This window comes from Aptenodytes patagonicus, chromosome 5, assembly GCF_965638725.1.
Source record: "Aptenodytes patagonicus chromosome 5, bAptPat1.pri.cur, whole genome shotgun sequence".
Classification (NCBI taxonomy): Eukaryota; Metazoa; Chordata; class Aves; order Sphenisciformes; family Spheniscidae; genus Aptenodytes; species Aptenodytes patagonicus.
The window spans coordinates 50721555-50747959 of record NC_134953.1 but is presented as its reverse complement, the minus strand read 5'-3'; the positions used below and the strand labels follow the sequence as shown (position 1 = coordinate 50747959).

Genomic DNA, 26405 nt, shown 5'->3' with positions numbered 1-26405 from the left:
TGTTGAGGTCCAGAGACGTGCCCAGGTGCCACCTCCTCCCAGCAGGTCTGGCAAGCCAAGGGCAAGACTAGCAGAAGTCCTGCTCCCCAGAGAGGTGGTAGTGTGTGCTCTGAGTGCCACACTTGCAGCAGTGTCTGTTGGGCACAGCACAGCGTCCCCCAAAGTTAGGGGTCACCCTGGCTTCCCCATCCTCCCCCCAGTCCTCACTCTCCAAAACAACAGCAAAGTCCCCAACATCCTCCTGCCTTTGCTCCCCCCTCCCTCCCCAGGAGTAAACCACATCTGAACCCCCAAAAAAACTCCTGCTCCCACGTGAGGGCACTTTGAGAAGCCAAGCAGGTATGGTGGCATTTGGCCTGGCACCCTTCAGGGGCTCTCTGCACCGACAGAGCCAGGGCGGGGGGCTGGCTGGGGGACGCAATTTGTCGAAACCCACCCCGGGAGGCTCTGAGCCCCCCCGGCCCCACTCATGCCTCCCCTCGAGGAGGACAGCTGCTGGCTCTGGGAGGCCGCGGACCTCTTTAAACTCGAAGGAAAGCAACGTCAGGGTTCCCTCGGGAGGCGCGGTGGCGGTGGAGCAGGGGGGAAGGAGGGGTGGATGGTGCGTCCCGTGGCCAGGTTGTGGCAGAGGACTGGGAGGCAAACCTTGCACGCCACCCTGTAGGGGCAGTTCTCTCCTAGGCCCAGAGGAGGCGAGATCACCCGTACTAATTTGTACATATCCTTATACGAGATCCTGCCGCTGCAAAGGAAGCACAGGTGGGTTAATAGGACACTGAGAGGGTGGAGGGGAGGATGGAGAGCTTAATGGGGGGATGCTGGGGCCATCTGTGGGGCAAGACCCCCAGGGGTGCACAGCTCTTCTCCTTCTGGCTCTGTCAGACCCAGAGAGGGGAAAGCTGTGAGCATCAGCTACTGCCTTCCCCACCATGAGTCAGCTCATACTTCCTCACACTGACCCATCTTGACCCTGGAGAAGGACAGTTTTGGCGGTGAACACCACCCCATCACCCTTCCTCATCGTGCCCCTGGCCGCCTACACCTGGTGGGAGAGGGCTGGGATTTTAGACAGGGTGAGACTGCAGCTTGGTTGGGTTCTAGCCACCACGAGCCCTTTTGATGGAGTTGTGTCCCATCACACCACCAGAGAGCCTGCCCTTGCACGGCCAACTCTCTAGTCCTCACAAGGTCCCAAGGAGGTTGGCAGCTGAGTCACTTGTATCTCCAATATCTGGGGAACCTGAGACGGGGAGAGATAATGTGACCAGCTGGTGACCGGTGGCTCTGGCACTAGCACCTAGGTCTCCCACGGTCCAGTCCTGTGCTCTGACCACGAGACCACGCTCTGCCAAGGGTACACATTATTAGAAGCAAACCCTCCCATACACACACCCCTTCTCGCCCACAAGAGCACATCTTCCCAAACCCGGGTGGAGTCATCGCAGGATATGGCACGTATCCCTCCTGCACCGGCCGAAATAATGAAGCTGTCGAGGCAGAGAGCTGGCAGGAGAAGGTGCAGGGGCCATTGGATGCTGAGCTCCCCACTCTGCTCCAGAGCAGAGCCCTTCAGGAAGCAGGACCATGTGGGGTGGAAGTGCTGAGGTGCAGCATGCTGCAGCCTCCTGGGCATCCTTAGACAAGGTTGGAGGGAAACCGCACAAGGAGGCAAAGATCAGCGTTACCGTCCTACCTGGTGCCTTTGCCTCTGGTTTCTCCTTGCTCTTCTCCCATCCCCTCTCCATCGCTGGCCAGAGCTAACCCAACCATCCGGACAAAACCCATCCCTGAGTCCCCCAGTGTTGGGCGGTCTCCCTGAGAGACCTTCATGTGATGGTGTTGGTGTCAGGATGCAGAACTGCTGCCCCACTCAGGAACCGTTCAGATGTACTCACCCGTTCCTCACCCAGCCATGGGGGCCAGGGTTGCCCCCAGGGGCCCAGCACCACCAGCTCCTGTGCACGTCCCCTAACCATTGGCTACATATCACGATGAAAGAGCACGGCTTGCTCAGAAATCAGAGGGGTGCATGGCATCGATAGGACAGCTCAGGCACTTTTTCAGTGACTGTTCTGGAGACCCAGGCTGCCAACATGGGGGGCGAGAGTGAATGAAGTGCCTGGTGTGAAGAAATCCTTCCCAAAAGCTACAGGTGAGTAGCCCCACACTGAGCGGCTGGGTGTTTCACTGCTTTCACCTCCTCTCCCTTCTCTAGCTGTCCATCAGGACATCTACTCACCCATGCTGACCTCTCCCCCTTGCACAAGGCACAGTCGCCCACTAACAAGCAAACCCACCTGCTCACGGGGGCCTTGCACAGCAGCAAGAATGCTGGAGGAGGCCATGTGGGGAGGAACCTGGCCAGCACTGAGCTGCACAGGGTTGGACAAACGGTGGAGGAAACTATGTCAGGAGCTGATGATATTAGGCATAAAAAAATATCTTGGCTGGAGCTGGTCTCTCAAGGGGCAGGACGTTAGCAGTGGAGGTGAAGAGTCTCCAAAGGGAGCACGTGTGGCTGCCAAAGGCTCTTGAGCTAAGATCGCCCATGCTCCCTGGCACAACAGTAGTGGGTCATGGCTCCAAAGAGGCTGTCCCTGGGCTAGGGGAGGGAGGATGGGGCCACACAAGGTGCCCTCATGGAGCTGGGAATGAATGGAGGGCAAACATGGTCCCAGAGCTGCCAAGGGCTCCACACTGCCCTAGGGATGCTCCAGACCATGCTGGGAGGAGTGGCGGAGAGCAGCTCCTCTGCAGCAGCAGCAGGAGCAGAGCCAAAGCCTGGTCACCCAGGGTATATATAGCCACTGTGAACCCATCCCATTACTGGGAACAGGCTGCTGCCTGCAAACGGGAGCCCTGTTCGCTGGGTCCTCATCAGCAAAGGCATGAGTGCAGGAAACAAAGTCCTCCCGTCTCTAGAGGGGTGAGAGGTCTGGCCAGCATAGGAACACAATTCCCCAAGCCCATCAAACACACTCCAAACAAGGTCCTCCATAGGTGACTTGGCAGGAGCCCAGCAGTCCCCCAGTGTCTCCCCACAGAGACACGCTCAGCCCTGCTCTGATGGGGAGCTGTGGGTGCTGGGGACCAGGCAATGGAGCTGTTCTCAGGACAGAGGCACCCAGCTGGCACACAGGGACAGGGAAGGAGGCTGAGAGGGACCTGCCTCCTGGCCGGGGAGGAGAGGAAGAGCAGGAACCTCCAGCACTCAGGATAAACACCATGGCAAACCGTCAACATCATGGAAGACGCCTGTGCCACTAGGCATTGTAGGAACCGGCTGCTGCCCTTGTAACGACTGCGACAGCCCTTCCCTGACCGTCCCACGCATTGCAGCGGGTTTCCAATAGCAGAACACGGATGCCTGTTTAAAACCAGCTCTGAGAGGTTGCTCGGGAGAGAAGGAGCTGGCTACATACCACGCTGCTCTGTCATACTCTGCCCAGATCCGGACAAACTCATCTAGATGGTGAGGTCCCAGGATGGAGGAATCCCGAGTCAGGTATTCAAAATTGTCCATGATGACCGCCACAAACAGGTTGAGCATCTAAGTGAAAGGGAAAAAGGCAGAAAGAAAGGAAAGTGGGGGGAGAGGGAGCAGAGAAGGGAAGGGAGGGAGAGAAAGAAGGGTAATCGTGGGAAGATGGAAGATGGCAGATGACCCTATGGCGGGGGTGCAGGTTAGGGGGCTGATGAGAGGAACCCCCAGGGCTCTTAGAGGGGAGGAACTCACAAGGAAAGAGCAGAAGAAGATGAAGGAGACGAAGTAAACGTAGGCCAGGTCGGTGCCACAGCGCTCGTTCTCGTTCTGCCCGGATGTTGCCGTTGTGTCTGGCTCGCAGCCTTTGCCCTCCAGGCAGGACAGCATGATCTCCTGCCATGCCTCTCCCGTGGCACTCCTGCACCCAACACAGCCGTGTTCAGCAGCTCGTGGTGGCACGGGATGGAGCTGCAGCAGGATGCCCCCAGGAGAAGCCTCACAAGAAGCTGCGCAACCCCCTACCCGAATTAAGCACATCTCTGGCATGCAAAGGAGCAAGGCACTGGGTCAGCAGCAACCAAGCTGGACCGACATGAGCGCAGCCGTGCCAGGGTGTAGCTCCTGGCACGCGGGGCCAACTCCCCCCAGCCAGCCTATCCAAAGAGCTGGGAGACAGCCATCCTTTTTGGGGCAGGGTGAAAAAAAAGAGGAGTTCCTGAGCTCCTGTGGCCTGTGTTGCCCAGCTGCTCTCTAGCACCAAAAGCTGACCTCCACCAAACAGCCTGTGGTGAGAACTTGCCCAGCGCGGCTCCTGGCATGCCTGCACCCAAAAACACTGCGAAAGGAGTTTTCTATGGTGGCTTACCTGAAGAGGAGCATGAGGGAGCCCAAGAAGCTGCGGAAGTTGTTGTGCCGGTTAATGTGGCTTTCTTCATCTAGTTTGATATTGCCGAAAACCTACAGGAGGGAGAAAAAGGGCTCAGTTATTCAGGCAAGAGCTCGCCAGCCAGGGAAGTGGCTGCACGTTCACCTTGGCTCACGGGCACATACCCCTGTGCTGCAGGGACCGATCCTGCCCCAGGTCCATCACTCTCAGCACAGCTGGCCCCCAAAACAGCCGACATCCACCCTCTCTGTGCAATCCCCCATGGAAAAGCACCCCAGGAAACACACGCTGGTGCACAGCCAGCATGCTGAGGAGCTGGCGCTGAGCAGCCATTGGGGAAGGAGACTCTCCTCTCCTCGGCAGTGATTTGCAGTGGGCGGCAAAGGCTGCGAGAGGCCGAGCTGCCATGGAAACAGGAGCACGGAGGACCTGGGATCAACCTAGTCCAACCGCTCCTCATCCATTCCTCTGCTGTGCTACGGGCAGCATCCAAGCACCGCACAGCACCCGGAGGTCCCGAGCGTGCTGGAGGCACACTGATGAGTCACACCACCCTGGGTGGGTGCTGGGTCACAGTCCTGGAAACTCCCAGGAGCTTTTCCCTTGGTGGGGAAATGGTCCGTGATGTCAGGGTCAGGCACAGCAGTGCAAACAGGGTGGGGAAGGGTTCAGTGTGGGAGGGACAGACCAACTGCTAACCCACCACGGACAGCCAAACACCAGGGACTACCATCCCCAGGGCCAAAAGAGGCAACGAAGTCCCAAACGTGGACAATATCCTAATAATGACCCTCAGCCAAGGCCGTGGTAGGACATAACGAACATTCGTAAAGTGCCTCAAATAGGAAAAATGTGCTGTTATTACTGTTAAATATTTATTCCACTTTCCGTGAACCTAAAAATACACTAACTGCAGAGTATTTTTTTCCTTGTACAGGTTTTTTGGAATGTGTAATTGTAGAATATTTTCTGCCTCCAGCTATTTTGCTCAAATAACGCCCACAGACTTTACTGCTTGGGGATTTGTTCACAATGGTGTTAAAAAATATAAAATAAATCAAATACTACCACACAGCAGGGAGGGGGGCTGAGTCAGATGGCGGTTGTTTAGCACGGAGAACACCTGGAGCCAGTGCTGAGATGTGTAGGACAGAGTGGCCAAAACCAGCCACGCGACTCTCGGGGTGGGAGAAAGGGTGTGGAAGAGACTAAACACCAGCGCTGCCAAGCAGCCTGAGCGGGAGGCCACAATGCTGCCCACTGCCTCCCCAAAATCTGCCCGTCCTGGCAACGCATGTCAGGCAATGGTGTTGGGTACTGCGGCAGCTCGCTCATCAGGCGGCTCCAGATCCCAAGCATTCGTCGTCGAAGATGCTTTGTCAGATCTTCAGCGTGGGATTTAGTCACCGCAGAACCGAGCCAGCCCCGCGGCACATGTGGAGCTGAGGGTTTTAGCTCACGTGCTTCTTATTTACCAGCTGGAGCCTGGAAAGCTCACATCTTCCCATGCTCTGCAGACCTCCCACCATCTGGTAGGTCATTGCAGGTCCCTAAGCACAAGAGCCCAAGCAGACCATCAGCAGCACGGCTGCAACATAAACCCTCCACAGAGGGACATGGTGGACAGTGGGCTGCAGGGATCACCACCGTGATCCAGCCATTCGGATGGGAAAGGCAGAATGCTGCTCACCAGGTCCCTTAGGCATGAAATCAATCTCTGGGGGCTGCTAGGGAGTTGGAGATAGGGTGTAACTTCTAAACAAAGGGGTGGCGATTTGAAAGCCGCCACCACACAGCGTGCCCAGCTGAGTCCGCAAGGCCACATCTCCAAGGGTACAAGTTGGGAAGGCAGCTGTGGAGCTTGACTGAACAAGCCCATGGCAGCTCCACCAGGGCATGTGGCTCTGCAGCTCCCAAACAAGCTGTTCCACCCTCGGAACCTTCCCGGACACCATGACTGAGTGAAGCAATGACGGGCAAGCACAAGGCTGGCTGCTGTGCATAATGCTGAGGACATGCTGGTCCAGCCTGTCTGCGCCAGAGAGATGCACACTGAGATGTCTGTGCTCACCTGCATCCCAATGATCGCATAGATGAAGAAAAGCATGGCTATCAAAAGGCAGACGTAGGGGAGAGCCTGCAAGAGAAGCAGATGAGTCATCTCACTTAGCACAGGTCCAGCTCCAGACGAGTACAAAAAGCACAGCGAGCAGGTAAGCTGTGCTGATCCGTCTCTCCTACAAGCCAACAAGTCAGCAAGACCTTGGGAACAGCCTGCATTTGGGAGCAGCACCCCAGCACTGTGGCCTGGGAGGAGGCCAGGACACATGTGACTTACCTTGAAGGACTGCACAAACGTCCAGAGCAGGATGCGGATGGTATAACCCTGGCGCAGCAGCTTGATGAGCCGAGCAGCCCGGAAGAGCTTCAGGAAGCTCATGTTGAAGCTGCTGGTGTTCACCAGCTGGGAGGAGATGAGAGGGTCAGAGGGAAGTGGGAGTCCCCCACCCCACAGCAGTTCACCCCACTGCTCCCAGCCCCTGCTTCACCTTGGTGTCCGTCAGGATGATCTCTGTAATGCTGCCGATGACGGTGATGAAGTCAAAGATGTTCCAGGTGTCCCGGAAATAATTCTGCAAAAGGAAGGAGAGAGAGAACATGAATTTGAACTCAGTGATGCCAGGTCTGAAGGGCACTGGGCCACAGGCCAAGGCTGCTCATGGACAACAGCAGCGGTGGCAGAGACCTTGCTGCCCATTTGTATGCAGCCGTAGTCTGGAGCACCATGCTGCGTCTGAGATGGTGGCAGACCTAAGCGTGTCTGCAGTGAGCTGCTTCTCCTGGGAGATGACTCACGCATCCAACAGGCCACCCTGGTGAACAGGAGTGGGAAAAGCGGCCACAGCCAGCCCTGGTCAGGCTGCTACAGCTCATCATGCCGCCCCTCACAGCCACAAGGCTGCTTTGCCCTCCTCTTTGTGGGCACCCAGACCCACCTCAGCCCCTGCTGTTTGTGCAGCAGCCGGTGCAAGACTGGACTTGACCATGGCTGTCTGCTGGGAGCAGGGAGGGTGGCTAGAAACCATCCTGCTAGTGGACCTCATCTCCCAGTATGGGTTAGAAACAGGAAAGAAACTATAAAAGAGCAAATCCAACAGTTGCTCATAAGCAGCAAAGAGTAGCTGAAGAAAAGGCAGTCCGTGGCTTCAAATCTTAAATGAGCAGCTGGGGACTTGAGGACTGTGAATTAGGCAGGGAGGTCTCACTGCTGGTCAGGTCTGGTCCAACTGATACAGCCCAAGGACAGCAATGCACCAGCATCTCGTGGCTCCCAGGGACACGGGACTGCAGCCACCAGCATGATCGCAGCAGCACTTGGCTTTAGCAGAGCGGCTGCACAGCATATATGTGGTCCAGGCACCAAAGTACCACAGAAACAAGGCAAAAAGTAAAGCAACGGCGTGGCTTCCCCCACCAGCATCCAGCAGTGGGAAGTTTAATGAGAACCAAAGAAGTGATTTCAACCTAAAAGCAGCTCTCAGGCTCGACCCAAAATAAATAGCAACAACCTCACATTATTAACACCTTCCCTCTGTGACCTGTGTGCTGCCAAAGTCCAAATTAACATCCTCATCTAGAACTTGAGCAGCGACTCACCAGGAAGCCAAAAGCAATGATCTTGAGGACGCACTCCAAGGAGAACACCATGGTGAATGCGATGTTTAGGTACTTCAGGGCCAGCTCATAGGTGTATGGAGCAGAGTAGTACTGTTGGAAAGAGACAGACATAGCTAGCCAGGAGGGGGTCTGCCAGCCTCTTGGCTGATGACTGTCCCAGGAAAGGCCTGCGGTGGTCCATGTTCCTTGCCGTGGGTGCCTCAAGACCATCTCCTCCTTCCCCTCTCCACCCCTCTCCCAGGACAGCTGCCACTCCTTCTGAGAAGGAAGCACAGAGTAAATCCAGATCCTTCTGCAGTAGTTAAGAGGTCCAGATCGTTTGGGTCATCTCGTTTAGGGAAGATCTCGCCTCCAGTTTGGGGCATGTGGTGTTTCAAGTGACTATGCCAAGGGAATACATGCTCAGACTCTGTATCAAAGCATCTCCTAGAAACAACCAAAATACCCTCCAATCCCATCCTGACCGATCCTCCTTCTCCCCACTGCCCCAAACAGGACAGGCTCCCTCTGACTGGCTCACCTTCATCATCAGCACCACGGTGTTCAACGCTATCATGGCCATGATGGTGTACTCGAAGGATGGGGAGACCACAAAGTGCCAGACCCGGTACTGGAAGGTGTGCCGGTTCTGGGGCATGTACCGCGTGAGGGGCTTGGCACTGATGGCAAAGTCAATACAGGCCCTCTGGAATAAAATAACGTGCATCAGCCCCTGGCCGATGGTAACGTGGGGCACGGTGGCTGCCACACCTCTTTCCTTCATGGGCTGGGCAGGCAGGTAGCTCACAGGTTTCTTACACCTTTTCAACATCTAGGGAGCTCCAAGCTCCCAAACTGCAGAAAACCCATGGAAATGTCCTCTTTCCCCCTCCCCAGACCGTACCTCATTCTTCTCCAGACTGCACTCCTCCATCATTTTGTCTCCTTGCTCTTGGAACGTAATGATGATGAGAGCCACGAAAATATTGACAAAGAAGAAAGGGAAGACCACAAAATAGACGACATAAAAAATGGACATCTCCATGCGGTTGCTGCGGCTGGGCCCACGATCCTCCTCTGTCACGTCCACCGAATGCTGCAGCACCCTGTGGGCAGACAGGTGAAGAAAAGCAACCAGAGATATGCCCATCAGGACTGTCACCACGTGGCACTTCTCACGGGACCCACTTTGTACAGTCAGCTCTATCTGTCCACAGTTGTAACAATGATAAGATAAACCTCTGTCTTAATCTGCTTTACAAGGACAACCCTTCTAAGTGGCTACAGCTTGTTTTATGGTGCTTTGCCTGTGTCCCTGATGGAAAATGGATTTTCCAGTGCTCCACATACAGAGAAAAAAATTGCCCAAGCTCACATGAGCATGAAGAAAGGGCTAGTCCTATGGTCATCTCTAAACTTGAGCTAAGATATACCTCAGGGCCACGCAGGAGAAAGGATTATCCATCATTTACTCCCTAAGGAAGAAGGTAACCCCAGCCACAGTCCCAGCCTCATATGGGGGCTAAAGCTCTTTTGTCCTGACATAATTTCTCGTCCTTCCTCTCCTCCTTCCTGCCCAGCAGTTTCTCTCTCAGTCCCACCCCACCCCAATGGGGACATGCCCACCCTAATTCAAGGGGGGTGGATAGAGCAGAATACTCACTGGGGCCAACCCTCGCCGGTGGAGACTGTGAACAGGGTGAGCAAAGCCCAGACGATATTGTCGTAGTGAAACTCATGGCGTTTCCATTCCCGGCACTTCACTTCCATCTTGTTCTTCTCGTGGTCCACGTAGTTCCCTCTGCAACGTTGAGAGAGAGCAGTGACTTTGCTTTTTATGCTGCCAGACTATGAGACAGTGGTTTTAAACCCTGGGGGCAGCGTGTGTGCGCGGTGTGTGGGGGCATCTCTCCTGCAGGGCTGGAGGGAGAAATGGGAAAAGGCTGGATAACAACTGGGGGAAAGGAGAGAAGAGGAAAGCAAAAGGGAAGATAGAAGGAGGAAAGAGAACAGGACCAAAATACAGGGCTCTGCATCCTGCATCCCATGCAAGGATGCATAGCGCTGACACAGCAATGGGGACAGGGTTCAGCCCATGCCGTCAACCTCAAGAGACTATGGCCAAGAGCGAGTTGTGACCAAGGACTTAACTGGGAACCCAAAGATGACATTACCCAGCACCCTGCCTTTGCCAGAGGTGTCAGCAGCATCGGACCTACTGAACAGGGCACCTACATGCAGTCCTTCTCCGTGTCCTTAGAGCTGTCAGTGCAGTAGAAAAACTTCCCCTTGAAGAGCTGGACAGCAATGACAGCAAAGATGAACATGAAGAGCTTGTAGACAATGAGGATGTTGAAGACATTCTTGAGGGAAGTCACCACGCAGTCGAAGACGGCCTGCAGGAGAGGGCATAGCTTACTTTGGGGAACCAACAGCCTTGGCAAAGGGCAGGACCAAAACCTTACTCAAGACTACCATGGGGAAAGACATTTCCCACTCCTGGGGTGGAAAGGAGGAAAGAGCTGGGCCTTCTCCCAGGCAAAGGGCTACTTTTTGAGCAAGTTTAACACCTGGAGTACCCCCCCCAGCACACACACGGACACCGAGCAGCCCCTAAGACAGCAGCAGGGATGGATATTTATATCCTCCAATGTTCTCTGCAACCAGGGCAGCAGACAGGGGACGGCCCTGATGATGCAATTAGCAGCACCCAAGACCAATTAGTAAACACTTCTTTGTTTTGCATCACCCTGAATAACAAGGCAGAGTGAATGCCTCTGCCTGCAATAGCAGCGCCTCCCCAGGCTGTGCTCTCAGCCCTAGCTCTCACAGCACTTTAAGAAAGAGAGGAATGTCCTTATCCCTGCTTCATGGTGAAGACAGAGGTGTCCAGAAATGAACTGACATGGGCTGAATCCATCCACTGATTGGGAAGAACAGCTGGGGTCAAAACTCATGTCTCTGGGGTGCCACCCTGGGCCTCATCCATTAGCCAAATACCGCCTTGTGAAAAAAACTCAGGGCTTCCTCGGTCTCTTACTCCTTTCTGGCTCTATACCCCATCGGCTAAGGTAGGGAAATCCATAATGCTACCTGTGCTGCATAAATAATCCCTCTATTCAGATGGGAAATCCCCCTCCAGTGCAACACCATGACAGCACAGCACACAAAATCCCTAGTTGTTTGCAAGCTGCTCTGGTGGGAAAGATAATGAACTTTGGAAAGAGATTTGAGCTGTCCCAAAGCCAGGGCAGCCTATTTTATCAGGAGAGTATCTGGGCTTTGTTGTCTCATGTCCACTCCAGCCCCACTTTCCCTGGCAGAGGAACTAACTCTGACACCTTGCAGAGATCCAGGCTTGCTTTTAATAACTCATTGCACCTCCAGATATGAAGCAGCCTGAAGGCTGTTGTGTTTGAAAATGGGGCTCCTAAAACACAGCAAATGCTTTGAAAACTACTTGTTCATTGCTCACAAGTAAATCGATGCACGTGGTCCCCGCACCCACCGGCCCACACTGGAGAAGACAAATGTAAGGCAGGAGATAAATGGGGATCATTACCTTCAGCTTGGGCAGTCGCTTGATGGTTTTCAGGGGCCTCAAGACCCGTAGCACACGGAGAGACTTGATGGTCTTGATATCCCGGCCCTTGTTGGTCCTACCGTGTCGGAGGGAGGCACACGCACCCAAAAATGAAACGGAGAGACAATAACCTTGCAGACCTGAGGCTGGATGCTCTGGGGGTTTCAGCTGCTGACAACCCCCCCCAGCACATGTGAGGATGGGAACAGGAGGGCCACAAACATGTGACTGCTGAGCACTCAGCCCACCTAAACAAGTCTTCTCCAACACACACGCTGACAGCTGGCAGAGATGAAAAATAAAGCAATCCTTTCCTCCTCGGGATTAGCACCTTTCCCCTTTGCTGGGGAGCAGCGACCTTAACAAATCCCCTCGTTGTGGGAAGCAGTGAGATGCCAGGGCTGGGGCAGGCGATGCAGTGCTCTCCTTGAGCAAGGGCAGCTGCCCGAAGGGTGCTGTGGCACGCTGCCCTCCCCCATGTCCCCAAGCCACGCCACTCAACAGGGCCAGAAGGCTTGCTTCCCTATTGCAGGCATGTGCCATTTGCAGACAGGGCTTGCAAAAGGCACCCACCATTGCAAATTATTTTCTACCATTACTACTGGTTGCAAGAAATTCATAATAAAATGAGGAAGATGCACTCAATGGGGTCTACATGCAGGTGTCTCACAAAGGGTTTTCCACCCTGGTTTGAACTCGAGATTCATGGCCCTTACGTTACCTACGGAAGCACCTGCTCTGTGCTTGGTTTGTTCACACAAATGCTGTCTCTTACAGCTTTCTGCCTTATTCCATCAGTGCTACCCAACACGGTCAGCCTGCTCCTCTATCTCACATGCATGTAACATCTCAGCCCTCTCTTCCCTCTCCAGATCAGGGCTGCACTTGCCTCCACCCCAAGTCAGCTGAGAGAGGTAGAGCTTACCAGTAGAATTATCCAGAAAAGCCCCCTTGTGACCCTCATTTCTTGAATATGACGATTAATCCCAACCACAATACCAGGTTTTTTTCTTGTCTTTTAACTAGAGCCCATGGGCTGGATCCCAGGATGGGATTCACCAGAGAGGTCCTGGTGAAGGTGGCACAGTTTGGATCCACCATGCACACTCAAAAAAGGTCAAAGAAATGACTTACGACAACAGATGCTCCAAATTATACAGCTCCTTTGCGAGGGTTAATGCAACAGGGAGCACAATAATGGGCTTAATCATTAAGAGATGTAAACAAAATCACTAATTAATAGTCCTCCCTAGGAGCACAGCCCCACAAATGCACGGGAAGCAACTGTACAAACAGCCCTGGGACTCACTTTGCACCACCTGTCTCCTGCTTTGCTCAGTATCAGGGTGTGGGTAAGTGGCTGGGGCATCCAACTCAGGGCTGGGGCATCCGACTCGGGGCTGGGGTGAGGATTTGAGGGGAGCGCTCAGCTGGTGCAAGCTGCCATCAAGGGCAACTCAGCTGCAGTGGTTTACATCTGCTGAGGAGGGACCTCTTCAGACCTCAGGAAACCTCCTGTGGATTTGCTTGGGATCCAACATGGATATGGGACATAGAGCTGGATAATGCCTGGAGGAAAGCCTGGCTTTGCTGTCTCTACGGCCGAGGCTGAGCTCTCCCCAGCCCCCTGAGCTTGGCATGAACCACATCCCATGCCCTTGGAGGACATCAGAGCTGAAGTCCCTGCAGCACTTCAGTGCAGGCAAAGCCCCTTCTGGGGCAGAGCCTTCAGCTCTGCAGCAGACACCACTTTCCCCGTGCCCTGCTCCCCTGGGTGTGCTTCACACCATCTCAGGGTACTGCACAGACACCGAGATCCAGGATGAAAGCACCCTCCTTCAAAGGCAAGGGACTGCAGTGCTTGCAAAGAAAAATCCCGCCTGCACTTTCCCGGAGCACACCACCTTTAATGCATCTGGGGCAATGTAGGTGTGTGTGCAGAGCAACGTACTCCAGTCTCTGCAAACGCAGCTAAGGGTCAGCACAGGTGTCAGACAGACAGACACCCACCTGTGCCCATCCCCCCACGCTCCCCAGGGCGGCACCCCGCAGCGACCCGAACGGCATAGTTACCCCAAAGCATTCCTGTCAGCGATCCAGCCCGGCAGCCACCAAACAGCACCAACGGAGAGAGGAAAAAAGAGAGAAGAGAGGAAGAAGGTAAGAAAAGCAGTGGGGAGCTGTGTGGGGATGACCGCCTCCTTCAGGCAGCAGGGACCCTGAGGCAGCACTCCACCACACCACACCTGGGTTGAAAGGCACAGTGATTAGACCACATTGTGTCCTCCAGGATGGGGCTCATCTGCATGGAGAGACTCATCCAGTGAGCTGGGAGCCCCTGCCCTCCCTGCTGGAGGTTTTGGGAGAGGGGTGCGTAGTGAAACCTCTGCTGCAAGAAGAACCCGTGGAGAGCGGGACGGTCAGTGACAGCGGGCGGGCACATGGTCCTCCTCAGCCAGGAATCGGGGAGGGACCTTGAGGCTTGGCCCCAACCAGCCAAAGGCAGGTGCCTCTGAGGGAACATACCTGCAAGGCTGTAGTTCCCATCCAGACAGGCTAACTTTAGTAAATCATTTCCATCAAGAAATCCACTGATTAAGAGCCTGAACCGCAGCACAGGATCTCCTGCAACCCAGCAGGACACCCACTCAGACAAGCCAAGGTGGTCTACAAGGTCCCTAGTTGTAACCAAACCTCCATCCCTGATTCAGCTCAGTCCCTGCCACGTGCACACAGAGGGCTCAGCACTGGGGGCAAGCCTACGAAGTAAAACATTTCTTGAAAACCATAAAAATAACCCCAGACCCTGGCTGCATGTTAGTGAAACAGGTGGAAGGTGTGTTGAAAAGGTGATAGTTTAACTCTGCAGCACCTCTGTGATGGGATATCAGACCTCTGTCCTGACCAGCCTCACACCAGGTTATTTCGCAGTACGTAGGGGTCCCTCTTGCTTCCAGACACTGGTGCCGACAAGCATAAGGAGATGCTACTCCGCAAAGAAAGAGGCAGCTCTGCTGGGTACCTCTGGGTGGAGAAACTCCTGCCCTTGTTGACCAGGTGAGACGACGAGGGCTACGCACTGACCACTGCTCAACCTTTCCACCGCTCAACCTTTCCTGCTGCTGGAAGCCCGCAGGCATAGGCATCACCACCTCTCGGCAGCTCTGCAAAGCTGCAAGCAAGCGCTGCTCCTCTGCACAATGCCTCCTCGGAGGGTGCCACAGGAGGCAAAAGCCAGCAGAGTCTTTAGTTATGGTTCTGGTTATTTCAGCTAATTTAATTTGAACTCTTTGGAGATTTATAGTTTTATATTGGGCTTTTTATTTAGGCTGCGTTTGGATTGACTTATTAGCTTTCCACGCAGAGAGCTACAGATGAGCAAAGATGACCTCTTGCTCAGGATGTACGGGCTCCAAGGGGGCAGTGGACAAGACATGATGGCACATGGAGACACGGCTTCACAGGTGGACACTTGCTCATTGGTGATTTTGATGTGGCACTGATGTCCAGCAGATGATGGTGGCACCGCTGGACCAGCTCAGAGACCTTCTGCTGCGCCCACGGCTACCCAGGACCCCCCGCAGGAAAACCGAACCGCAGAGGGAGGCAAAAAGGGCAGAAAACCCGAATGGCATGGTGTGTCCCAGCACTTCTTCTACTGGCAAGTCCTGGACCTGGTCACCAGCGACTCTCAGCCACGTAATTGCCGCAGCTGCTCTGTGGGCATGGCTTTGCCCACCCAGCGCCATGGAGGCGAGGAGGGGGAGAAGGAGGACACATCGCCCCCCCAGCCCCACATCAAAGAGCTCATGAAGGGAGGAGAAAAGGAGAGGGATTCAGATGTCACCTCCAGAGTTTTCCTCTCCAGACGAGGATGGAGGGAGGGAGCGTTGCAGGTTGGGACATTTATAGCTGGCGAACATCCTGTGGCTCCCGGGGCCACGGCAGTGATAGGCTGCCAAGGGGAGAGGCAGGTGTTCTTATAAATGCTTTATAATGTATAAACCCATCGGAAATCGCTCCAGTTCCTTTGTTCTGCTCAACCCTGAAGCCATGAGATCATCTCCTCCAGCAGGAGCCACCATTGGACATGGGGGAGAGGGACAATCCTGCAGGTTTACATGATAAAGAGCCCTCATCCACAACACAAGCAACTCAGTATCTACCCAGCTACAGCTACAAGAGTAGGCAGGCGACATAGATGCTTGCTGCAAACATACGTGGAGATGCAAAGACCCTCTCCATGTGAGGGGGTTTGGTGCCGCAGCCGATGGGGGTCCTTGCCTGCAAGAATTCAGCTGCCCTGTGCCCAAAGGGACCTGTCCTTCCCTTGGGAGGCTGGGTGGAGGCAGGCAAGTGGCAAGCGGGGTTGGAAGGGGCAAGGCAGCTTCCCCATGTCCTCGGCACTGGCACGTGGGGACCCTGCCAGCTCCAGGGGCCACTCCAGGAACCATGTCACCATCTTTGTGGGGTGGAGGCAAGGGGACAGCAAGTGCCGATTACAGTACTGTTAGCGGGAGCGAGGACACCCAACCACCTGGGAGCGGACTGAGCCATCAACCTTCCCTCCTTCAGCCATCAAAAAGTATTGATGAAAGATGCCTTGGAAGGAAAAGGCTCCCTTGTCCTCCTAAACCCCTCAAACCACCCAGCACATCTTCAGGCTGCTGATGCCCTTGAGCCCCTGCTCCGGACATGCTCTGAAGGGCTGCCCTGGCAGAGGAGGAGGGATCAGCCAGGCTCTGGAGATACTCAGTCCATCCTCATGGTGGCCTAGGTGGCCTCCTGGAGGCTCAGAGCAATGTTCTCAGCCAGCAGACCTGTCCCGTGCCCCTTCCCCATGCCAGGGTCTGCGGTCAGCCCCCTGCCCTGCCCAGGGGCTGGTTCATCCCTCTGCCGAGTGAGTTGAATTCTCCCGTGCTCTTCCCAAGGAGAGAGCAGCAAATGAAAGCACTAGGCAAGGAAGGGGGTGAGGAAGGTGAGGAAGGCAAAAGCAACGAGCAAGGGAAGGTGCAAGTGGGTGAGAGTGAAGGGAAGGAGCTGCCGCCTGGCCAGGGGTGAGATGGGAGGGATGGATTATGGGCTGTAATCCATCAAGTGACCCCAGGACTCGGAGCCAGCCACCCCGAGAGCCTCGCATGGTACCTGAGAGCCATGGACAAGGACAGGGCTCCAGTATGCGCTGCTGCCAAGCCCTCCCCTCTCACCAGCACTAACGCCACTGCCGCCAGTGTCAAAGGCACAAAGAGAGAACAACAGCATGACAAAGGAGTGCCAGCCCCTCCTTTCTTCTCCTCTTCCTCCTCAAGCACCAACGGGGCACCACGGCCCTGGGGACCAGGGGCAGCATCACGTTGGCACCCGCTTGTCCCCTCCTCAAGCTTACACTGCACTGCCTGCCCCAGCCAGCAGCACAGAGGAGGGCAGAGCGGCATGAAACTCATCCCTGGACACTTCTCCCCTCCATGGCATGGGCACTGCAGACGTTGAGCCACCCTGCACCTACCTGCGGAGGAGGACCCCCAGGTGTCACAAGCTCGGTACCAGAGCCCACCTGCAAGGTGATGCTCAGCAGGAACACGCTGCAGAGCAAGCACACAGCACCCTGCCCTCAGCATGATGCTGCAGAGGATGCAGGCACAAACCCCACTGGCTGCCTCCCCATCCCTGCAGGGCTTCGGGGCAATGCTCCCCCTTGGAGCAGAGGAAAAGCCACCGGCTGGGGGTACCATTTCCAGCACAAACACGTTCAGAGGGCAGCTCCACCTGGCAGGCTGCTGCTTTTGCTGTCTCTGTGTGCCCCGGGATGCGTAGCAGGCATATAACTCCAGCTCTGTCAGCCTTAGGTCTTTTTCCCTCTCTAACAGCCCCTTCTGCCCTCTTTCAAGTTCACTTTCACCACCAATCTCTTCCTAGCATCTCCAGCTTGCCTTGCCTTGCCCCCCGCCTGCTTGCTCACCAGCATTTGACAAACAAGGAGAAATACATCTCTGGAGCAGCTGCGCACCACTGCCAGGAGCCATCCCAGAAGCAGAGCAGAAGGGTGCAGAGAAATTAAAAAAAAAAAATCGGGGTCTAGTAGCCATAACACACAGTTGCATCCTCCTCCCTCCCCAGCCAAGGGAAGGCAAAGAGCTGACAAGGATGACAGCCACTTACGCCAAGGCGAAAGCCACCAGTGCTCCCACCACCACGATGAAATCCAGGATATTCCAGAGGTCTCGGAAGTAGGAACCATCCTGCAGGATCAAGCCCTGATCAATCATCTGCGGGGGGGAAATGGTGAGAAAAACAGGCAGGGAATGAGCAGCTCGGCCATCAAGTGGAAGCAGCTGTAGGTGGGATGGGCTGGGGACAGGGACATCGCTGGGGAGCAGCGGACCTGTCCCTGCGACCCAGGTATATATCAAAGAGCATCATATTTTGGGAGCCTGGTGCTGAGCACTCTCGACTCCCAGCGCTAAGAACCAGCCTTTAAAGTCTTCATCATCCAAATTTAGGACCAGAACCGAAAAACAGCTATTTCCTACCCGCTGCAAGGACGCTGCGGGACTCGGCACCCCCAGCGCAGCCCTGCAAAGGCTCTTACCTTGATAACCATCTCGAAGGTGAAGACGCCAGTGAAGACATAGTCAAAATACCTCAGGACCTGCAGAGAGAGGGCACAGGCACTCTGCAGCCGCTGCCAAGCAAACGGGCTCACTGGCGCCCACCCAGACCCTGTTTCTGCCCCGCACCCAGCACTCGCCTGGCTCAGGTGCAAACGGAGGGTCAGTTTTGCTTGCCCCAAACCCAGCCTGTCACCTAAGAGTTCAGGACAGCCATAAACCCAGCCTGCGTAGGCAGGAAAGAAACATTCTCCGTGCATGGTGCAAGCAGCTCTGAAATCATGCTGCAAGCTGAAATCATGCTCCCCCATACCACTCCCTGTGCACATCAGCATCTCCCTGGTTTAAGCTACTTTACTATCAACAAGGCACCCTGGTCGGCTCCCCAGCCTCTAAACCCCATGTGTGGGAGGCTGAGAGGGATTTCCAGGGTTTATAAAGGAAGGCAATGGAGGGAGAAGTCAGATCCCATGGCATGGTGCAAGCGCTGCCACCAGCTGCCCTGATCCATGTCCCACATGTGCCCCACCATGGAAGCTAAAATCCTACAGGACCTCTGCCTGTGGGATGGGGGGAGCAGGGGAGGTTTGCAATCACTTTGTTGCGGTCGGAGTTGGTAAGGACAGGATCCTCCGCCGCGAGGGCGATGCTGCTGGCGGCAATCACCAGGAGGATGCACATCTCGAAGTAGCGCAGGTTCACGATGTAGTGGCAAGCCCTCCGCACCCTGCAGGGAGACAGCCCGCACCCCGACCTGTGAGCCCCTGGCATGCCCCAGGCATGGCCCACGTGCAAAACCGACCCCACATCGCCAGCTTCCAGAGCAGAAAGATGGGCAGCAAAGTCTGAGGAGCAAAACAAGGGAGCCCGAGGGTGGTTTGGGCTTGCTGACCCCTTTGCTTGGCTGTCCCAGCCCCCCGGACACCCTGTGGCCAGCCAGGGAGAGTCCCTGAGAAATTGGGGGGCTTATTCTTCCAGGCTGCTGGAGCTGGGCAAGATCTACAGGGGAGCAGACAACTGCAGAAAAATGCAACAAACATTGAATAAAAATCACAGCTAGCAATCAGCAGTCGGAAGAGAAAGCCACGAGCGTTGCTGGCACAGAGGGAGAATGGTCCCTGGGCTTGGGGAACACTGTGGCTGGTTATCCAGGCTCTTTGGGAGATATACAGCCCCCTTCCCAAGGGGGGTCGCCGGTTTTCAGTGACATCTAAGGGTCCTTCCCCTTGCAGCCCTCCCCAGCCCCGGGCTCCTATGGTCCAAAAAATCTCTCACGGGTTGGTGGTGCTGAAGATGAACATGGAGCTGTGCGGCACCATCGCTTTGCCCGTCTCACTTTTCTCCTTCTTCCGCTTCTTCTTCTCCATCTCCTCCTCATCCTCTTTGGCCTCGGCCTCCTTTAAGGGGCTGGCTTCGCCGTCTGTCTTGTTGCTAACTGCAGGAAAGCGAGAGCCTTTGCCTGGTCTTGGACCCTGGCAGCACCCTGGGGTGTCCCTGCCACCCAGGCACGTGCAACCCCCCCGGGTTTCTGCTTTGCATCCCCGTGCCATTACAGGGAGAGGAACCAGAAGGGAAGAAAAGACACAAGCTGCCGGGATGAAGCAGACGAAAGAGGTTTTAACAAGGCCAGCTTTCACGGTGCTGTTTAATTAATAACACCATTTAAAGCAGCTCACCTTGACAGCGAGGATGCTGTTAAGGGGTTTGAGTGGCAGCAAGCTGGGCAGGGGCTGCGGATGTGTTAGGAAAAACAGGGAATGTGAGTGTTTTGCCTGGGCAGGGAGGAAGAGGGAAGGAGAGATCAGGCAAAGGGGCAGGTGGGAAGGAGGGAAGAAAGGGAGAAGCTCCCCAGGGGACAGTGGCACATCAGCACTGCGTTCGGGCTCCCCTGCAAAACTGGAGTGCTGGAGAGAGGTGCTGCAAGAAGCAGCAAGGAAAGCCCCCCAGTTGATGGATACGGATAGGAAAAGCCGTGCAAGCGGCTTTCCATCCCACCCCAGAGTCCCCGAGGGCCAGGAGAGGGGCTCAGGAAAGAGAGATGGGTCCTCACTCTGTACCACAGCAGAGTCGTGGACATCGATCATGATGGTGGTGCTCTCTGTGGCCTTCTCGGTGTTGGGGGTGACAGAAGAGAGGTCGGGCTCGCTCCGGCTGACAGTGCGGCTGGCCTCCAGCAGCGCTTGCTCGCTGGTGTCCAGGCTGCTGCAGTCCTGCTCCGTCAGGCTGCCTGTCTTCCGCCGGGGGGGCTCGGGCGCCGCTTGCAGGGGGCTCCCCTCCTCGGTGGTCCCAACCAGCTTGGCATCGCCAGCAGGGACCCCGTTTGTCCTGGGGGAGGGAGGTGGGATGAAAAGAGGTGCAAGAAGATAAGGGGAGGGGACAAGGAGCCGTGGGAAATGCAAGATGCCCTCCCTGAGTACCAACCTGACGGGCTCTCCGCTCGCCTCCAGCTCCCCCTGAATCAGTGCCTCCGCTGAGGCTGCATCGCCGCACTGGTCCCCATCCTGCGCCCCCTCTGTGGGGCTGGCCTCCTCCAGACCCATCTCCTGGCTGGCCGAGCGGCTCCCCAGAGCGCCGGCTGGCTCCTTCCCCTCCATCCGGGCTCTGCGGTGCCGGCTGCGCCGCTGGCTCTGCCTCATCCGCGCCCTGTCCTCAGTGCCGCCTCCTGCCCCGTCCTGCTCACCCGGCTCACAGTTCCCATGGCATGATTTCTGGTGCCACAGCTCCTTGTCTCGCTTGGCCCGAGGCGACGGGCTCCTCCTGTCCTCACCACTGCCAGGATTGGCCCCCGGGGTCGGCTGCTCGGGGCCCTCAGCCGGCAGCCGCTCACCCTTGCCACCCTGCTCCTCAGCGCATTTCTCCAGGGTGACGCCGTCCCCGGGTTTCTTCCTGCGGAAGATGCTGGCGTGGGGGTTGATGAGGGGCGGCTCGTCCTTATTGATGCCCTCCTGGCTGGACATCTGCATGTGCCGGCGCAGCTGGCTGGTGCGCTGCTCCCACACCGACATGTGGTGCCGCCGGCGACGCTCCCGCCTGCAACGGGGGACAGTGAGGGGTCGGCGTCCTGGACACCCACCCTGCTGCTGGTGCTTCACCCCCCCCCCCCCCCCCCCGGTGAAGCATCCACCTGGATTTAATTTGGGAATCCCAGGGAGAAGGAAATGCCATCCCCAGGGCTACGGGCTGGGCTCCTGCTTCGTCCTCAGCCCTCCAGCATCCCTCTGGTGCTGGCAGGGGCTGGAAATGAGGCTGAAACTGTACTTCTGCCCCTTCAGACACATCAGGCTGATGGAGGACCAGCCCCAGCAGCCTCACAGCTGCCCTGAAGCTTTTAGGCAGCATGCCCAGCTTGCTGGGAGCAACCAGCACCCCGGCTTGCCCTATCCCACCCAGGGGGTGACCACCTTCCTCTTGCGTGATTGCCTGGGGACACCTTCTTAAATATAGGCAATGCCCTCTCACTGCAGCCGAGGATCCCTCCTTGCACTGGGGGTGTCTTTGCATCACCAGCTCCTTGGAGCCAGGCTTCTTTTCAGAGCAGCGCTGCCCTAACTGTACAAACGATGGTGCAGGGGATGCTGGCGCAAGAGCCAGTTTGCTGGCAAGGGTGGAAGCCCTGATGGGACGGGGACAGTGGTAAGAGGGAAAAAGATGCCAGGTACAAGACCTGCCTTTCTCGGTGAGAGATGGCCCTCTGAGACATTTGCAACGGAGAATATCACTGGGCGCAGAAGGCCCCCTCCCTCCCGGCGCTCAGCTATGCTCGGCCAGGACAGCCCCTCGCCCGGCACATCCCGGGTAGGAAGCCTGCACCAAGGCTCGGGGAGCAGCAGTTTTGGCTGCTGGTGGGGGAAGGAGCTGTACTGGGCTTCTCTATGTTCCTGCAGGTGTGCTCTAGGGAGGACTGGGCTATGCCATGAAACCTTTGCAGTGCCGTAAACGTGCACACAAACACCCTGGAGAAGACAGACGTGCCCTTCCCAACACACCGAGGCACACGGAAACACCCACGAGCACACACGTGTGCATACACATACACTGCTCACCCCCGGAGCACATCCACGGGTAGCGGCACGCACCGACACACACTTAGTGCACGGTGCACACACAAGCGGGTTAGGCACACACAAAACCATGAATGCACGCGCACACGCACACAAACAGGGGTGCAAAGTAGCACACTGAATACAGGCACACACACATGACCCCCCCCACCGAGGAGGCCGGAGGGGAGCGGCGTGTGTCCCGGCCCCACGGACGCACAGAAAGCACAGGAGCCACAGACGACACACGCCCCCGCGGCCCACATACAGGTGGCTGCTGCGTGGCTCCCACATCGACATGTGGTGTCTCCTTCGCCTGTCTCTTCTGGGGAGGAAAAACAAATGGGTTCAATCCCCCCTTCACCCCTCCTTTAACTTGTGTGGGCAAGGCAGAGAGATGTCCCCCCGCCCCGGGCAGCCAGCATCTCTCTGCCTATCGGCCACAGGCTGCTGGGATGCTGGAGCGCAGCAGCCAGCAGCGAACCTCTTGCACATACACGCTTGCACACCGGCAACGAGCTGCCTGCAGGGCTGCCCGCGCTCACACTCACGTGCTGCACCCGGATTCCCACATCCCACCGTGGCACACGTCGCTGCCATCTAGGGAGATGCATGCAGCAATGCTCGTGCTGGGGATGCAGATCCATCTCGTGGGGGCCACAGAGCCTTCCCTGCACCAGCCAGCCATGCAGCAGTGGCATGGGGAGAGCAGTGCAGGCTGCAGCACCTCAGAAGCCCTGGTGCATCCTTAGATATTTAACAGCTCTTTCAAACTCCTCCAAATTCACTTCTCCCGAGCAACATGTGACAATTTTGCAGAGGAAGCAATGTGTCAGAGGCCAGCCCCGAGCTGCTCAGAGCCGTCACCATGGGTTGATGCTGCCCTGAGACTGCAGAGGGGAACGTGAAGCTCCCCAGCAAAAGCAAAGGCACAAGCCCAGGGCTGAGATGCCACAGAGCTCCTGTCACCTGAGCAGCCCTGATACAGAGAAGCTTAACAGGGCTGTCAGCCCTTCACCCCCACTGACTTCAGGCAGCTGGGACATTCAAGGCTTTATCCTTTGTGTCACCACAGAAAAGATTCAGATATGCACAGCTCCAAGCAAACAGCCACGAGCATATGTGCATGCAGTGATTTACAAGTTTTGCTCTTTGCAAATGCCGTGTGTGTGTGCAGGATATGCAAGCAAATATACTCCAACCACACGGGACTAAGCGCCCGCGTGCACGCAGAGCTCACGCAGGTGAGACGGGGTGCATCTCGCTGCCATCCTGCAAGTGCAACGATACCCTCAGCCCCTGGGTGAATCACGTTGGTGATTGCCTCCTTACGGCCACGTGCACGGGAACAGCCCGGTGCCATGCTCAAGGCAGAGAGTGAATTGCAGGCACCCGCCGCCATCCCCGCAGCAAGTGGCCGAGCCTTCAAACGCATCCACGCACCACGTTATGCACCAACACATGACAGCATCCGCATGCGTCCATCTGGCCACCCACTCGTCAAACAGCTCTGAGCCATCTGCACCAACGGCGCCCATGTACAAATACAATACTCCGATCGGCACCGCAGCTGCCCACGCCAACCTGGCCACGTGGGAGCATTCATCCCTGAGCACCACCGGACCTCTCTGCAGGCAGGAACGCGTGTACCAAACCTGCCTGCGCTGGGTACCCACATAGAAATGAAGCCATCTGTGTCTGCGCACACCCAAATGCAGAGACCGGCTTGGCTTCACGGTCCCGAGTTTTCAGCAGCCCTTTGGTACCGGCTCTGCTTTGGTTTGTCCCTTGCTATGATGTCCCCACCAGCCCTCCCTGGCTGCTGGCATCAGTATTGCACCGCCAAAGGCACATCAGACCTGATGCTGGAGATGGTCACCCCCATGGCATTGCACCCCCTTCCTGCCACTGACACTATCCATCCTGATGAGGGGGAGGAGCTGGAAAAAAGATCTGCAAATATCAATACCTCCCATTTCAATGCCACTAGAACAACAACAAAAGGTTAAAGAGATCTGTTTTCCTAACCAACTATATCTGACAATGGCTAGAAAACTCTAGTAGGGATGTGCAGCGTGGGCAAATCCTTTAATGCCCTAACATAGTCCATCTCTCTCTCTTCCTCTCTCCTATCTGCCCATCCTCCAGCCTCTTCTGCTGCCTATATCCCTTTATTCCCTCGCTTTATCTGATACATTCCCACTGGTAGCCAGAGACGGTCACGACACACAGACTCTGCTCTCTCCTGTAAACCCCCCCAGTACTTGGCCAGGCACAGTTTTATTATGAACGTCCCATCACCCCCAAACCATGGCGATATCTGTGGCTGCTGGGAGACCAGGCAGGGCTTAGAAGTACCCCCAGCTCCTGCTGCCCCTAAAACCACGGGTGATGCATGCAGGATGGGCGACCATCGCATCCCACCACTGCCAAGCCAGGGAGCTGGGGCCATTCCTAATGCTGCCTCCAACCCCCCCCAGATCAGTGCTCGCCTGAAGACAGCGGTTTCTCTCGGCAAATCTGCAAGAGATTCTGCTGTGTATGAGCTTGGCTGGGTTTCAAAGCATAACGAAACCTAAAATTCCCTGGGAAAGGATTCTATAAAAAAAGAAAAAAAAACAAAAAACCTTTCAGCCATACTGAAATGTACTGTTTTGGGAAACAAATCAAAACGTCTCATTCCAATGTTGACTTTGAAAGTTTTATGTGATTTAGACCATATGACACTGCACAATAAAGGGAAAAAAGGTGTCTAGAAAGGAAAAAACAGAATTTTCTTCTGCTGAAACGCAGAGACAAGGCTCCTTAACACCACGCCGGGGGTTTATGTGGTTTGGGGCTTTTTTTCCTTGCCCAAATCAAATTTCTGTACAATCAAACATGGTTTTGCAAACCTGCTCCATCTCTCATAACTGCATTCACTACCAGGGAAGGAGCCTGGGGGAGATTTGTGACACCACTGCTCCCTTCTCCCCCAGCCCTGGCTGCAATCCCACAGCTCTGCCATGAAGAAACGCTCCCCGGGAGCAAATATTACCCCTCCTCAAGAAAAAAATGAGATACCTTCCTCCTTCCCAGCCTCCTTCCCCACCCCTAGCAGCAGCCCTGAGTGTTTGAGCTGTACATTTGGGGCAGAAAGCTTCTTGTAGTGGATTTCTGCCATGCCCAAGCTCTGAGGCTGCTGTTCAGGGCAAGGGTGAGCAAGCCCAGGTCCCGTGGGGTGAGCTGGTCCCTGCTCCGACACCTCTCCGAAGGCACTGCTGCTCACGGGGAGCATGCTCCTAGATCTCCATCCATCCCCAGGAAGACACCTGGAGAGGGAGTCACACTGTGCGGGGACCCCTTTTTACTGCGGCAGCCCCGCAAGCTGCCATGCCAGGCTCTGCTTCAGCTCTCCACCCTGCTGAGAAGCCCCGCTGGCCTTGGGGGGACACCGGGATAGTGGTCGGAGAGGGTCACTCACTCGATAGCAGGCATGTTTGGGGCGGACATGGGGCTGACTTCTTTGGCTTTCTGAAGGGCGTGCTTCTGGTTAAAGGCCTCCTCTTCCTCCTGCTCATCCTGCGGAGGAAAGAGGGGAGTTGCTTAGTGGGATGCTGGAGTTTCAAGGGAAGGTGCAGCCATCGGAGGCAGCGAAGGATGCACGGGGCTACCTTAGATACCAAGGCGTGCGGGAGAAAAGGGGAGCCGGCACCTGTATTTCCAGAGACAGCCTTTATTTTATTATGGGGATGCAACTTCCCCGCTATGCCAGATCTTACTGAAGGTGTCAGTGCTACTTAAATACGTGAACCCAGCACACTCCAGGCAAGAGCCGGGCTGTGCACGCTAGAACAGCCCCAGATGGCGTAGACCAACTCAGCCCTCCCTTCTTCAGAGCCACAGGGGTGAGACAGGCATCCATGGAGTGGGAGGCAAGGCATCCATGAATGACCCCGGCAGAGACCGTATTGCTTTAATGAGTATGGTTGTGTCTCCAGAGCAAAAAATGTCATTAGGAGTCATTAGAATGCATTCAGCCTTTTCAAAAACTCAGTGCGCCCTTAATTGATACTACTGGTACACCGCGGGGCTCTCCCACCCCTCTCACCCCAGCGGCAGCCAGCAGTGCCACCTGCACCCACCGTGGGAGGACAGGGACCCCCGC

At 55.9% G+C, this 26405-nt stretch overlaps 1 protein-coding gene across 7 annotated transcripts in view; it reads right to left on the bottom strand.

The window, feature by feature from the left end:
* The window catches only part of CACNA1E (calcium voltage-gated channel subunit alpha1 E), a 139144-nt gene that overhangs the window by 13705 nt on the left and 99034 nt on the right, over positions 1–26405 (bottom strand). For all 7 annotated transcript variants that reach the window (XM_076339697.1, XM_076339696.1, XM_076339702.1 and 4 more), the window contains 21 exons: positions 25722–25819; positions 22527–22583; positions 20640–21248; positions 20269–20543; positions 19494–19653; positions 18816–18945; positions 18200–18259; positions 17770–17876; positions 13684–13695; positions 11590–11686; positions 10263–10423; positions 9691–9828; positions 8932–9133; positions 8569–8733; positions 8028–8138; positions 6920–7003; positions 6709–6834; positions 6442–6507; positions 4350–4441; positions 3737–3902; positions 3423–3550 (listed from right to left, as the gene is read on the bottom strand). In XM_076339697.1, the coding sequence (XP_076195812.1) occupies positions 3423–3550; positions 3737–3902; positions 4350–4441; positions 6442–6507; positions 6709–6834; positions 6920–7003; positions 8028–8138; positions 8569–8733; positions 8932–9133; positions 9691–9828; positions 10263–10423; positions 11590–11686; positions 13684–13695; positions 17770–17876; positions 18200–18259; positions 18816–18945; positions 19494–19653; positions 20269–20543; positions 20640–21248; positions 22527–22583; positions 25722–25819 (3044 nt within the window). The remainder of the gene's footprint in view (positions 1–3422; positions 3551–3736; positions 3903–4349; positions 4442–6441; positions 6508–6708; positions 6835–6919; positions 7004–8027; positions 8139–8568; positions 8734–8931; positions 9134–9690; positions 9829–10262; positions 10424–11589; positions 11687–13683; positions 13696–17769; positions 17877–18199; positions 18260–18815; positions 18946–19493; positions 19654–20268; positions 20544–20639; positions 21249–22526; positions 22584–25721; positions 25820–26405) is intronic.